Consider the following 15,669-nt stretch of genomic DNA (forward strand, 5'->3'; position numbering starts at 1 on the left):
GAGGCTGAGGGAGGAGAATTGCTTAAACCTGGTAGGCAGAGGTTGCAGTGGGCCAAGATTTCACCACTGCATTCCAGCCACAGTAACAAAGCGAGACCCTGTCTCTAAATAAATAAATAAGGGGACTTTGGCGGCCAGCGTTTCTGAGATTTTGAATTCTGTGTAAGCAACAAGGTTTTGTTTCTTCTTTCTTTACAGGCCCATGGAAAAACATGGCTATCTCAAGGTCCCCTGAGGAATATCCTGAAGGCATTTCAATAATCATCCCTAATATATTTGGAGGAGGCTGACTTTCTTCCATGGGCCAATTTATCCTTCCACATCACTTGAGCATACTTATTAACATGGCCACAAATGGAAATTCCAAAGAATCTATCAAAATCTAGACAAGCTAAAGCAAACTTGACTGTTCTATAATAAAGCTGAACTCCAAAGTCTTTGTAGCTTTGAATAAAACTCAAGTCTTGGCTAGGCAGGGTGGCTCACGCCTATAATCTCAGTACTTTGGGGTGCTGAGGAGGGAAGATCACTTGAGCTCAAGTGTTCTAGACCAGCCTGGGCACGCAGCAAGACACTGCCTCAACAAAAATGCAAAAAAAAAAAAAAAAAAAAAAAAAATTAGCTGGGTAAGGTGGCTTGTGCCTATAATCCCAGTTACTACATGGGAGGCTGAAGCTGGAGGATCACTCGAGCCCAGGAGTTGAAGGCTGCAGTGAGCTATGATTGTGCCACTACACTGCAGCCTGGGTGACAGAGTAAGACACTGTCTCAATAAATAAATAAATAAATATATAAATAAAATATTAAAATGAAACTAAGGTTGAATGACACTGATCATTTAAAAGTCTCTCCCATAGGTCATTCTGGCACTAGCTAGTCAGAATTTAGAAACAGGAAACACTCCTCTGAATTCTAACCTGTCTATTGTATTTTTTCCCCCACAGATGATAACTTTTAATCTAAAATATCTTCCATTTCTTTATTTATTTTATTTTATTTTTTTTTTGAGACAAGGTCTCAGGCTGGAATACAGTGGCACAATCTTGGCTCACTGCAACCTCTGCCTCCTGGGTTCAAGCGATTCTCATGCTTCAGCCTCCCAAGTAGTTAAGATTATGAGTGCGTGCCACCACATCCTGCTTATTTTTTATATTGTAGAGACGGGGGTTTCGCCATGGTGGCCAGGCTGGTCTTGAGCTTCTGGCCTCATATGATCTGCCTGCCTTGGCCTCCCAAAGTGCTGGGATTACAGACATGAGCCACTGCACCTGGTTATTTTATTTTACTATTATTATTTTGAGATGGAGTCTTCCTCTGTTGCCCAGGCTGGAGTGCAATGGGGTAATCTCGGCTCACTGCAATATCTGCCTCCCAGGTTCAAGCGATTCTCCTGCCTCAGCCTCCCAAGTAGCTGGGATTACAGGCATGCACCAACACTTCCGGCTATTTTTGTATTTTTAGTAGAGACGGGATTTCACCATGTTGGACAGGCTAGTCTTGAACTCCTGACTTCAAGTGATCCACCCGCCTCGGCCTCCCAAAGTGCTGGGATTATAGGCAAAAGCCATCACTTCCAGCCCCTGGCATTCTATTTTAGAAACATGCTAATAGAGACCACTGCATTTAGCTGATGAATTCACTTTTACATGCAAATTAAAACAGAAGCTGCTATCTATCTACATACTCAATTCTTTCTTTCTCACAGGACAGAAGTAAACTGAAATACGGCAAAATTTCCTCATGTTTTTTTCTCAGCTGATACTTTGCATCAGTTTTCTCTACTGATTCCAGGTCACTCAGCTGGTTTGAGCTCTTACACTGGTGGCTCCAAAACTGAACCTCATGAGGAGGTAAAGGGTGGCACAGGCTTGGCTCCGGGTGACATCCATGCTGCTGCTGCAGTGGTGCAGGACTTGGTGACACAGGTCGAAACACTGTTCCACCTCCTCTTCGAAGAGTAGGTCTCCAAACTAGGAGGGACATAAGAGGCCATTAGGCATCACTTGGCACTTTGATACACTTTCTGGACCGTTGAAATATGCAAATGTCCATTTGGACAAGCAAAAAGCCGAGAGGAGTTAATGCATTACTCCATAAAGATAATGAGCTATGTGAATCAGAATATGAATTTAAGCAATGGAATAGACTTGAGATTTAATTATGAACTGTCCAGCTAAGGGCAGAGCTGTGTTATTAACTGTACTGTGAGCCCGGTTGCATTCACTGGTGAAATCACAACTATGATGGAATTAAACCTGAGTTTCCTGGGTTCCTGGGAATGTATTGGTGATGAAGACAGAGAAAATGGTCCTGATAAGGATGAGCAGAAGAATTTTACTTTTTAAATTTAAAAGATCTCATGTAGAAGGCACCAATTGAGATCTTCAATAAAGGGAAAAATAGGCCGGGCACGGGGGCTCACGCCTGTAATCCCAGCGCTTTGGGAGGCCAAGGGAGGTGGATCACTTGAGGTCAGGAGTTCGAGAGCAGCCTGGCCAACATGGTGAAACCCTGTCTCTACTAAAAATACAAAAATTAGCTGGCTGTGATGGCACACGCCTGTAATTCCAATACTCAGGAGGCTGAGGCATGAGAATCGCTTGAACCCGGGGGTAGAGGCTGCAGTGAGCTGAGATGGTACCACTGCACTCCAGCCTGGGCGATAGAGCGAGACTCAGTCTCAAATAAACAAATAAATGGAAAAACAATCTGCATGTTACCCCAGGATAATCCTCATTCCTCAGGCTGTGAGAAATTCATTTCTGACCTTCGTGGCATTTTATGGCATGACATTTTGTAAGACTAATGGGAGTCACACAGAGGATTTAACCTCACTCAGCACAGCTTACAGAGAGACAGAGTGAAATTGCTAAGTCACTCAGTTGATCTCTGCTCTCATGTCATAGACCTTCAGTGAATGGCCATTTGAAACTTCTAGAGTTAGGTCTACATTTCAAGTATGGGAGCCACTGTTTTTCCTCTCCATGGTGGCTTCCCACAGAATCAGGGCATTTGCTTTCTTCCTAGGAAGACTTAAGACCTTTACTGTGATGCCACTTAATATGCTCTGTGAGTTTGGGTCCACTTGAAGAGAGAAGTGTGGAGCTAGATGAGAATCTTACTCTTAACTAAGAGGAAGAAAACAAGCATCCCATGTTTACCTTGGCGATGAGAGCACGGAGTGTTGCAAAGCAGTGAGTCAGGTAGGTGGTACTCTGATCACAGTTCAGAGAATTCACCAGCACCCTCAGAACACCTCCCAGCAGGCTGTCTTTACAGTCCAGAGCCGAGCTCGCCTGGGGGAATGGAAGAACAGCATTATTGAATGCCTGCACTGTGCCAATGAACTGGATGTTCCTGACAATTAGCTCAGTAATGCTGATGTTCCATCTCCAGTGGTGAGTCTTAAGAGTTTGGTGAGCCACCATGGGTATCATCCATTAACCATGGGAACTGAAGACCTATTTCCAAATGGCTTTACTTCAATGCTTCCAATAAGTTTGGGATTTCTAACTAATTTTGGGTTCCTAAATGAAGGTATGAGGCCCATCTCCCTCATCCTGGGTCACGTCTTTTGGAAAGTTCTTTCTTTGTGTACAAGACATAGCTTTCCTTATGGAATTCAAAACGTAATTGTGGGCTTCCCAGTACAACAGGGGCTGCTTGGTGGCAGCAAGGTTTCTAAATAGAAACTTGCTTATCAGCTACAGAAGGACTAACAACACCAATATAATCGAGGGCTAGTATAGATATTTGGCACCTAATACTGTGCTATATAAAGATACGATGAATGTGATACCAAGCATTTAAGTTATCAAAGATATCAAAGTCAACTAAAATATCACATACTTTTTGTGTTTATTTTTTATATGATTACTTAGATTTTAGACAATTTAAAAGTTAGAGAATTAAGATTTCACTGTGTTTCAACAATATTTCTTCTAGCCCTAAAAGCAATCCTGGACCTACTCTAATGAAGGACTTCTCAATGGAAACACGTAAGAACTCATTTTTCAGAGTAATTAAAAACTCATTACTACCTAGACATCTTGGGAATTTGTGGAAATATCACATAGAAGATAAAATTAATATGGTACAAAGTTCACAAAGCTATAGGGATGGCAAATTCAGGGTACAAATGACTTTCCTTAACCAATTTAAGTCCAAAGAAGATATCATTTATCAAATTTAGCACTCTTTTTACCTAGCCTAGTCATAATCATAGCTCCCATATCAGACAGTGACCATCATTCAACTGGAGTTGACCCATCAGAAAAAATCCTAGTTACCACTACTGTTCTAGATACTAAACTATAAGCCCAACATCCGCATTATAAACTTGGTACATACTCACACAGATTTAACCAAGAGGGTCAGTTTGTCAAACACCTAACCCTCTCCAAGTAAGCCCTAAGTCAAAGAAGCCAGAAGAATGTTGAGTATCTCTGAAATTTATAAGGTAGACACTATTGCAAATAGTAAATTTGCAACTTCATTTTTTAAAAAAAGGTACTATGGGATCACATTTATGTCTTTCACAATTTTGCATTAAGAAGTCCTTATTCAATTCTAGTAAACATAGTCATGGCAGACAGATCAGATTGGGTGTTTGTTTTCCTCACCTGGATAATATTTTCCTGCATATCCAGGATGATTAAATGTGCTTCTGTAGCCAGGTTGCCACTGATCAAGGCTTCTTGATCTAACTCTGCCTTTGTTCTAGGAAACAACAAGAGGTCAAACTAAAGCGCATGTCAAACCTGGCCAGGTTCTCCATGATGGTAATCTATGCACCAAGGTGTAAAGAAATCTCCAGAATAGTCAACCTTGAAATGAAAACAGAGCAACCGGCCCTGAGTAACTACAGTGCAGGTGCCTTCTGTGATTCATGTCTTGTTAAAACAACCGTCTAGGTAAGGTCTCCTGGTCATCCTCAACCCCATTATTATTAATAATGATGATGACAATTATAAAAATAACACTATGGGTAGAGAAGCAGTTATTAGTTGCTACTAGCAATTAAGCTCTCCTATCAGGTTGTTGCCTAAAGCCTCAGGGCTATGGCTGTATTTCATGCATGAAAACCATTTCTAGATCTGAGTAAGGGGAAGCCCCGGCAACATGCGAGAGAGAGTGAGACTGGATGTGATGTGAACTTGGCAGTGATGCGGCCGGGTTAGGAAAGGGTGGGGCTTTAGAGCTGGGTCAGGGGAGAGTCAGTCTCTTAACTTCCCAAAGACCACCTTGAGGTTGCTCAGTCAAGTGCGTGGGGTCTTTCGTCCTTTTCCGTTGGGAAGCAAGACTGTATTCCTGTAGGGCAGGTGATCTAACATCCTGCTGGACATTACTGGTCACTGCCCACTTGGGAATGGGAAATTGTCTGGTGCTCGCTCCTCTATTAGGCTTCACTTTAAGGAATTAGAATGGTTTTTTTTGCTAGCCCATCCATTCTCACGAAATCTAAGTGAAGGTATAAAGGGATATTTTGTATCATCATCCAAATCTAGTTGCAAGGAAAGGGAGGTATGAAGAATTGAGTTTAACAAGATGCCTCAGTAGCCAAGATGTTACCATGGGGTTAGGGTATCATTATATCAGCTCAGATGTCTTGGACCAGGGTTACCACTCAGCTGTTTTTGAGTCCCCTTCACCTAATGATGGGGGCATTGCAGCTGCTTATATACCACTGAGGACTCACAAAATAAGCATTTCTGTGTGTTTTACATGTTTTCATGTTTAGGAAAGGCTCTCTGGTCCCAAGGTACTTGACATTTTTTCTCATTCTCCAAGTGATTAATATGTGTAAAATAAATGAAATCCAAAAGTTTTTTTTTTTTTTTTTTTTTTTTTCCCCTTTAGAGACAGGGTCTTGCTCTATCACCCAGGCTCTTGCTCTATCACCCAGGCTAGAGTGCAGTGACACCATCATAGCTCACTGAAGCCTTGAACTCCTGGGCTCAGGTGATGCTCCGCCTCAGCCTCCTGAGTATCCGGGACTACAGGCATGAGCCATCAAATTTTTATATTGTGATAGAGTACACATAACATAAAATTTACCATGTTAACCTTATCCTTTTTAATTAATTGACTGCTAGTTTAGTTTTAAATTTAGAGCAATGCTGTCCAGTAGAAACAATGGGGCCACATATGTCATTTTATATATTGTGGTAACCACATTTAAAAAATTTTAAAAAAGGGAAATTATTTTTAATATATTTTGTTTAACCTAAAAGATAAAAAATACTGTCTCCATGTAAGCAATATAAAAAAATTACTAGTGGAAATATTTTACATTGTTTTATTCACAATAAGCCTTCAAAATCTGGTGTGTATTTTTCACTTATCTCGATTTATTATCTCAATTTGAACTAACCATATTTCAAGCATTCGATAGCCATATGTGGCTAATGGCTGTGGTATTGGACAGCACAGATCTAGAGTGTCCTAATCTGTTTTTTCCCAAATTTTTGTATTGTGATAAAGTACACCTAACATAAAATTTACCATCTTAACAATTTTTAAGTATACAGTTCAGTAGTGTTAAGTACATTCAGATTGTTCAACCATCACTACCACTAATCTGCTTTTTTAAAAGCTTACCATCTGGCCAGGCGCAGTGGCTCATGCCTGTAATCCCACCACTTTGGGAGGCTAAAACAGGTGGATCACTTGAGTCCAGGGGTTTTAGACCAGCCTGGGCAACGTGGTGAAACCCTGTCTCTACAAAAAATACAAAAAGTAGCCAGTTGTGGTGGTACACACCTGTAGTCCCACCTACTTGGGAGGCTGAGGTGGGAGGATTGCTTGAGGCCAGGAGGGTAAGGCTACAGTGAGCTGTGATTGTGCCACTGCACTCCAGCCTGGGCGACAGAGTGAGACCTTGTCTCAAAGAAAAGAAAAGCTTACCACCTATTCCTTTAAAACAGTGGATTTGGTGGCAATAGAATCGACCTGGGAAGTTTTAACAAATACTGATTTCTGGGTCCTGCTGGAGTTTCCTGTTGAAGTAGTTGAGGGTACCACTGGGCACTGATGGTTTTAAAGCTCCCCAGGTGATTCTAACGTGCGGCCTAGGTTGAAGATTACTGCTCTAAAAGAAACAGAGCCAAAATAATTGAAAAATGATCAGAAAGAGGGTGAAAGACACTACTATTATAATTATACATTTTCTAGGTAGGTAGGTTGAGCAGTTATAATTTTACTATGGTTTCCCTTTAAAAAAGAAAAAGCACAAAGCCCCTGAGAATTTGTAGATGTGAATCATCAGCTCTGATAACCAGCAGCCCACCAGGTAGTGCAGGGCTGAGAACTAACCTAGAACAAACTGGAGGCCACGCATGGTAAGGACCAATATTGTGTTGCTCCTGCAAGCCAAAGGGAAAGCTTTTCCAGAACACTGGTTTACACAGCCCAGGCAAAACAGGCCTACTTAGGGGTTTTTCTTTTAATCTAGTAAAGTAGATGAGCCAAACCACCTAAGCAATTCTGTAGCACCCACGGCATGCATATTTTGTAGCTGTTGTTCATTGCCCAAAGTAGAATGCATGGACTCTCAGATCCAAATATTTTATAAATCAGTCCAGGGAATTTAGTGCAAGAATAACATACACAAAGCAAATAGGCATGATACCAGCAACTGGGTGCAAGTCACAGCTATAATAAAAATATACTTATTTATTGAATGTTTTAAAATAAATTTGACTCCCAAAAGTCCCATAAGTGAACCAGAATGATTCATTCTTGTGGCAACAGCAAAGATACTAACTCACATTTATTTACAAAACAGCACTGCTAATCAAGTCTTCTCCATACCCGCTTTGATGGGTGCTTCATCACCCACGGGGTATCCTACCTTGTCAACTATGTGTGAGGGGTGATTTTAGCCCTGCAACGTTTTGCTCAGTGAACCCTGGGACTCATTAGGCTACCTGTGGCTAAACGGTATTGGAAACATGTGCTATCTAGTCAAACATATATACTTTTAGCATTTGTATGTCTAAATTGTTGCATATATAGCAATGCACATCAATATATCTATTCAGCTATAGCATACATTTCGATCCAAACAGGTTTTTTTATTCTTTCATTTCTTTATAATTTTTTTCTGATAACAACATATATTATAATACACATCTACTGTAGGAAACATAGCAGAGTATAAAAGAGAAAACATCAATTACCCATATTCCCAGCACCCAAAGAAAACCACAATTAATATTTTGGTAAATTTGCTTCCAGCCTTTAAAAAATACATTGACTATATGTCATCAGAGATTTGAGGTTTTTTTTTTTTTTTTTTTGAGATGGAGTCTTGCTCTGTCACCCAGGCTGGAGTGCAACGGCACGATTTCGGCTCACTGCAACCTCTGCCTCCTGGGTTCAAGTGATCCTTCCTCCTCAGCCTCCTGAGTAGCTGGGATTACAGGCATCTGCCATTATGCCCAGATAATTTTTGTATTTTCTGTAGAGACAGGGTTTCACCATGTTGGCCAGGCTGGTCTCGAATTACTGACCTCAAGTGATCCACCCACCTCAGCTTCCCAAAGTGCTGGGATTACAGGTGTGAGCCACTATGCTACTCAAAAACCTAGTGTCTGCCCTGCCTTTGTTCATTTAACATTATGTCATAAGCACGTCCTCATGTCATTAAAATGATTTTAAAACATTTTGATGGCAACCCAACTTTTAAACATATTTTCCTACTCTGGAGCATTTAGAATGTTTTCAATTTTAAAAAACAACGTTAAGTAGCACTGACATAAACATCTTTTAATGTGTATCTTGTACACATTTCCAGAATGGAAATATCGATTTGAAATTATGTGGTCCTAGGCACTCTGTCCTGCTTTCTCTATTTCCCTGCTACCCTCCCCGCAAAATCAGTTGCTTTTATTAAGCCATCTGAGGTTGCTGAAGAAATATGAGTTTTCTTTAAACGCTTATCAATGTGACAAATTTTTAAGAGCTGAAAACCACAACTCCCTATACCTTTGATTATCCTGGGTCCCTGGATGAATTGTATTTACACAGATAATGATGTTTCATTTTCCCACCCTTGGAAGGATGCAGTTGTTTCAGTAATAAAAGTAGCTTGGGAAAAATAGTTTTGGACTTTAGGTAAAAGTAGCACAAAGTTGCTGAGTGACTCACTTATCTAGCTTCTCATTAGCTTGCCGCCAATGTGTCTGCTCTTTCTTCCATCTCAAATTTTCATTTAGGCCTGGAAATCGGTCGTTCCCTAGGAGTTAAGAAATGCATGATAGGAATTTGATTAGCATGAAACCCTTCAAGATAACCAGAAGTTCATAACAAGCTCCACTGAGAGGCCTCAGCACCATTTCTTGGGCTAATTAGAGTCCATGCAGGTTGCTGGTAGGAGACAAAGTCACCATGCTTATGTCCAAGTTAGCCTGCTCTTTGATTGATAGACTAGAATATAAGAAGAACCTCTGCCTTTCTGGAGGGTCAGAGAGACATTTCTCAGGAGCAGAGGATTCCTGTGAAACTCTGGAGGCTTACTGAGTTATCGGGTACAAAACTATGGGTGTCAAATGAGGGTGCCTGACCACCACTGAAAACTATGAGCTCCCTCCAAGTTCCCTGCCACTGTGTCCCTTTGAATACAATAAGCTGTCACTCTTTTACTTTGAGCATGGTGAATAAGACTGAGGGTACTTGGGGATTTCATTCTATCAAGTTCAGCCTTTTTGAGATCATTCCTTCTGTGGTGGAACCCTTGAATGACTGGGACACTGAAGCCATTTCAGGGAATTGGTTCCATTCTAATAGTGCCCTGAATGATTGCAGGAGATGATCTTGGGCCCAGAACTGTTGAGTTTCTTGACCATGCTCTGAATAGACTAGCCAAATGTCACATAGAAAGGCCTCAGCCTTGAGGGAAACACCTTCCACCTCCCCCATGACTAACATTCTTAGAGGTGACCTTTTACCATCAACAAGTTTTAATTAAAAGATGTCATTTGGTGCTGTTTCCAGGGTTCCTATGATCGTAGAACAGCACTTTCCCTCAAAGTCACAGAGCTAACACAAATGTCACGCACAGACTCCCAGCATCTGCTGTCTCTGACACTACTGTAAATATCTCAAGAAAGTCATGGTTTCTAATCATGTTGGGAGGACATTCCTCCCCACAAACAGTGAAAAGACTGCTTGAAAGAGAGCAGGGAAGGGCCAGTTCAACACACCTGGAGCCCGGCGGCGCATCATCTCCCCTCTGGCCCCTTCTCCACGGAGCAAAGCCTCTTCTAGCCGGGCCTTGACATCCCTTGACTTCTGCAGGACTTGGGTACTGACTTTGTCAGAATTCTGTTTTCCCTGGACAAGACAGAGGTAGGAGGACATGTCCTTTGGTGAGATCTCCGTTGATGTGGAGAATTACCAAAACAGTACACTCCACAGTGATGCCAGCCAGGTTTGACGTGTGCTACGCTGAGATGCAGTTCTGGGGAATCCTATGGCCAAAACTCTGTTAACAGAAATGGGGTTCTCTCTGCACAAGGCAGAGATCCTTTCCCTGGGAAATGATCATATCTACACCTACAAATGGGTTATGGATTTGAATATAGCAATGAGAAAAATTAATGATGCCTCCATGGCCCAAACAAAGGGGATGAGTAACAAGACAGAATTGCACTTGGGAGATAAGAGCTGGTGTAAAGTTGTGCCACTCTAGACTTACCTTATACTCAAAACATAAGACACAGATGAAAAGTAGGTCTAAAATCCTGTTGAGCTGCATTGATGGCAGGTCAGCAATCCACTTCCTAATGAGGCTCTGATCAGCATTTTTCATGATCCAGAGGAAGCAGATCATGAGGTTGCGAGTAGTGTCCGCGTTCAGCATGTTGTACTGCTTATAGGGCTGGAAGGAGGCAGATTAGGGGGTGGTGGCCAGGGAAGAAGTCAAGCAACAGAAAAATTCAAGGTGTTCTCTTAGAATACCATGACTGTACTTCATTGCTAGGCTGGAGATCTGTTTCCAGGAGCCCTGCCTTCCCTAGGCAGGGGAAGCGGTGTTCTTTGTGTAGGGCTACTCAGCAAAGGGGCTCACCTGGGGCAATATTTGAGCTAGGCTTTCAGCAGGTATCTGAGTACCTCTGTCTTAGGAGCAGTGTGGTCTGGTGATCTGCCCTGGGCCTTGATCATGCATGCTGCAATCCCAGTGATACAAAGACGCTTTCATGCTGCTAAGATCTCCAAGTATTTCTCCTTCATGCTGGACAGCAGAGGATTAGACTTATAGGGGAGAAGGAAACTGGCTGGGTGCCATGAATAACCTTGCTGTTGAAGATTTAGCTTGTTTGGTACATAGTGCAAAGTACAACATTAAGGGTCATGAACTGCTCAGCAAATTAATCAAATCCATGTTTGTGGAGTTCTCTGTAATGGAGGTTTAACCATAATTTATGTTTGCCTGGGGCTGGGGTGTGGGGGTTCAGGCTATTTGCTTTAATATTTTGGCCACAAGTATTCATTTTAAAGTGCTGAGCACACTCTCTGTTACTCATCTCATCAACACAAACAACAGTAATGAGGCTGCACCCTTGGTTCATGCAGCGTAGCTAATATCCAGTGGAATGTACTGGTGAAATTGCAATGAGGAATTTGTGGGTATGGGAGGGAAATGTTAGTTTTGGATGGAAATAATAGAGGTTATAAAGCAACTTTAACTTAGTTATTCTGAGTTTGTTGACAAGAATAAAGGAAATTTTGAGATATAACCTCACAAGGACTATGTTCTAACAGGTGAACTTTGGGCTTTTGAGTTTTTCCCTTAGAGGCCAATAATGTAAAAGGCATATACCACCTCAAGCAGCTAACTTTGATAAGATGGATATTAGAAAGGTGGAGGTCATAAAACACAGTATTTCTCCACTGTGATTTGACATCAGTGATGTCCAATATCAAATATCTTTTCTCTGTGTCATCTTCCTGCCTCACTGCCCCCTCAGTCCGCATGGGGATGGGGCTTGCTAAGTGCTGGAAGGAAGAGAAGAAAGTCATCCAGTAAGAAGAGTTAGGTCAGGATGCTGCTTTCTCACAGGAGAAGCAAGTTAAATTCTCTGCACATCTATACCCTACATTGAAATGCAAAAGTAAATGACATTGGAGAATGCAGTGCTGTCTTCACAAGGGATAGTCAGAGCTCGTCAATGAATAGAGATGAATCCCACCTCAAATGAATCAGAGGATACATTCCCAGAGGAGCCCCTCTTTAAGCCCACAGAGTCCATGCAAAAGGACAGAGCCAAACAACCCGCCACAGGCTCCCTGCGGTCCTAGAAAAGCTGCAATCTTTGGCTTAAGAAGCCCTTACGCTAAGCTACCAGCCTCCTTCAGTATTCTTTTGGAGGCATAACACAGTATGAATTACACACACCTAGACTCAACACAGCCTAAGTCTCCACCCTCAGGGAGCCTTGGTTTGATCTCCTTTGCAATGATTTCAGATTTCCCAAGTTTTCGTCTTTTCTGGTTTCTTGAACTTGAACTCAGCACCACTGAGACTGCCTGAATTTGATCTGCACATCTCTTGCTGTTGCCAAAATCCTTTCTGACTTGTGTGTACCTCCACTGCCAACCTCACAATGATTCTTTACAGCAAAATTAGGCAGAAAGCATCAACGCCTGCTCTAAGCTGAGTTCTCCCATCAGAAGATGACAGGAGAGGCTGGGCACAGTGGCTCATCCCTGTAATCCCAGCAGTTTGGGAGGCTGAAGTGAGTGTATCATCTGAGGTTGGCAGTTTGAGATCAGCCTGGCCAACATGGCAAAACCCCGTCTCTACTAAAAAATACAAAAAAATTAGCCAGGTGTGGTGGTACATGCCTGTAATCCCAGCTAATCAGGAGGCTGAGACATGAAGAATGGGGGAGGCAGAGGTTGCAGTGAACTGAGATTGCACCACTGCACTCCAGCCTGTGCTACAGAGTGAGACTCTGTCTCAAAAAACAAAACAAAACAGATGACAGAAGACATGACATGAAAAATCAACCAGACACATGTGCACCAACATACCAAGGAAGATAGCACTATTCCACTTGTTTTCAAATTGAAATTATTCCCTGCTATGGCCAGAGCCACATTCTGGTTGATGGCACCAGCTCCTTCTTGTTCTTCATCCGAGCCACTGGTGCGGTATCTGCGAGTATCTACACCTGCAATGAAAACATCATTTGTGATGTCAAGTCAGACATGACATTTCCCTATGTCCCCTACCCAATAAGAGACTGATACTTCTTAGTCACTAAAGTCAGCACAGTAATTTTAAACCTGATGTTTAGCATTATGTATTTGCTATCATCTATAGGAAAATACAGCAGGCTAAGAAAAGAGACAATGTCTAGCACAAGATTAGGCTAGAAATTAATTTTTCAAATTGTATGAACAAAAAGTTTTCAAAACATCCATAATAGTTTCCTGTAACATAATTTTTTAAACTTTATTATCTATTCTAATAATTGACATTATTTTAAATGATGACCAAATAGAAGAAACCTACAATTGCAGAATTAAGCAAGTACCTTATATAGAATAATAACCTATTATCACAGGTTCAGCAACAATTTGTTATATTTCAAATGTTTAAAATGAACATCAATTTATTGTATCTATGTAATATAGACATATCCATATTTATAGATAGGTCTAGATGTATGTAAGCAAAAAAAAAAAAAAAAAAAAGGATAAACCATTTAAAAGTCTGGTTTTTAAGAATGCTACCAAGCATACAATAAAAACTATTAATATTTCAAGCAGTTCTGGGGAAAGTGTGGTAAAATATTCACAACTGATTGAATCACTGATGTTTTACTAAAAACTCGTGTTTTTCTAGACCTGTCAACATTACAGTGATCTGGGCCTTCAACTATTTAGAAAAATTTAAGTGTAAATAACATTTCTTCCACTAAAGTTATGAAAACAAAATCCAGTTCTTCTTATTTATTTGTTTATTTATTTTTAGACAAAGTCTCACACTATCATCCAGGCTGGAGCGCGGTGGCGCCATCTCCGCTCACTGCAATCTCCGCCTCCATCCTCCTACCTCAGCCTCCCGAGTAGCTGGGATTACAGGTGTGTCATCACGCCTGGCTAATTTTTGTATTTTTAGTGGACACAGGGTTTCGCCATGTTGGTCACGCTGGTCTTGAACCCTTGGCCTCAAGTGATTGGTCCACCTTGGCCTCCCAAAGTGCTGGGATTACAGGGGTGAGCTACCACATCTAGCCAAAACCCAATTTTTAGAAATAATTATTAAGGCCACTGGGATTTTAAACAAATGGTTAAATAAACAGCACATGGAAATCATGCGAGACCTGATAACATTATCACAGCTAACATAGAGATACATTCTTGTTTCCCCTTAATCGCCATAGGGTTATAGTTACAAGGAAAAGCAGGAAAGATACAAACATGTGCTGTGCAAAATGCTTTTACAGAAGTTCTTCAGTTTCATCTTTATCGTAACCCTAAAAGATAGGCCTTGTTATCACATTTTTACAGTTTACAGAGGAAAGGAAGGCACGGATAAGTTGAGCCTTTCAACGGTCACTTATATTAATAAATGGGGCTGGAATCTGAATTCAGATGCATCTTTTTGAAAGACTATATTCTTATGAGTTTATCAACCTGAAGATTCTATATTTAATAGATGTACTATGTAACCTATAACAATAAAATACTTTTCACTGTTTTCTTTCATCAGCTCCATCATGACCATAAAGTTCAATGCATATACAAAGAAGTCTTTGAGGTTTAAAAGGCTCGGAGAACAAATGTTGAAAAGTTCTGATTCCGAGTCACTGATATGGAGCATTCTAATTGACAAGAGAACTGTGGAGAATGTGTGCTAAAGTGGTTCCTGGCTTTGGGAACAAGCAGGCTCTTGAAATGGAACTTTTTAGAAACTTTCCAGCATGGATTCTCAAAATGGGCTGCAAGTCACACGCCATGCTCTGCATTATGTCTGTAAATGCTAAAAACAACTCTGTTTTCAGTTCCCCGCAATCAGGAGCTACTAGAGGAAGCTGCTGACCTCATGGTGCAGCTTGCTCAGCCCTGTGTGCTGAGTTTGTTTCTGTCGTTTCCTTGCACTCTTGCCCCAATAGAACTCCACAAACCCTAACCCCTGTCTCAACCTTTCTCTTCCGAGTTACCCCGTTAGCAGTTTGCTGGAGGATTTTTTTTCAAGAAAGGAGAGAATTACTTCCACAGGAATACTTGATTTTCATTTTACGATTTGTTTGAATTAAAGACTATAGGTGTTTGGTCCCATTTTCATGAACTAAATACTTGTCACCGTAATAATACTATAAATAATTTAGTCACATATGACACTTTCCATATGGAGGTGGGAAAACCTGGATGGTTCCAAGATTTCAAGGATGACTACCTGTAAGGAGGTTGGGCTCAGGGAAGCATTCCCCAGATCCCAGCACCCTTCAGCTGCCAAGAGAGCAGCATGGACATTTCAAAAACTTCTCTTGAGCTGGAGGAAAAGCAAGAACTACTCTGATGGGATAGGAATTGTGTGTATGTGTTTGTGTGTGTGCATGTGTGCGTGTGCACACATGTATGTTGTGGAGAGGGTAGGCCGATGGACTGCCTTTCTCAAGTCAACATAAGAAGTTCTTCTATTTGGGAGGATTT

The 15,669-nt window shown here is 41.3% G+C and overlaps 1 protein-coding gene across 8 annotated transcripts in view; it reads right to left on the bottom strand.

Moving 5' to 3' along the window:
• The window catches only part of DOCK8 (dedicator of cytokinesis 8), a 238,624-nt gene that overhangs the window by 33,607 nt on the left and 189,348 nt on the right, over positions 1–15,669 (bottom strand). For all 8 annotated transcript variants that reach the window (XM_077966188.1, XM_077966186.1, XM_015117845.3 and 5 more), the window contains 7 exons: positions 13,039–13,178; positions 10,700–10,882; positions 10,206–10,335; positions 9,151–9,238; positions 4,623–4,719; positions 3,162–3,296; positions 1,818–1,970 (listed from right to left, as the gene is read on the bottom strand). In XM_077966188.1, the coding sequence (XP_077822314.1) occupies positions 1,818–1,970; positions 3,162–3,296; positions 4,623–4,719; positions 9,151–9,238; positions 10,206–10,335; positions 10,700–10,882; positions 13,039–13,178 (926 nt within the window). The remainder of the gene's footprint in view (positions 1–1,817; positions 1,971–3,161; positions 3,297–4,622; positions 4,720–9,150; positions 9,239–10,205; positions 10,336–10,699; positions 10,883–13,038; positions 13,179–15,669) is intronic.

The sequence above is a fragment of the Macaca mulatta genome, chromosome 15 (assembly GCF_049350105.2).
Source record: "Macaca mulatta isolate MMU2019108-1 chromosome 15, T2T-MMU8v2.0, whole genome shotgun sequence".
Lineage (NCBI taxonomy): Eukaryota > Metazoa > Chordata > Mammalia > Primates > Cercopithecidae > Macaca > Macaca mulatta.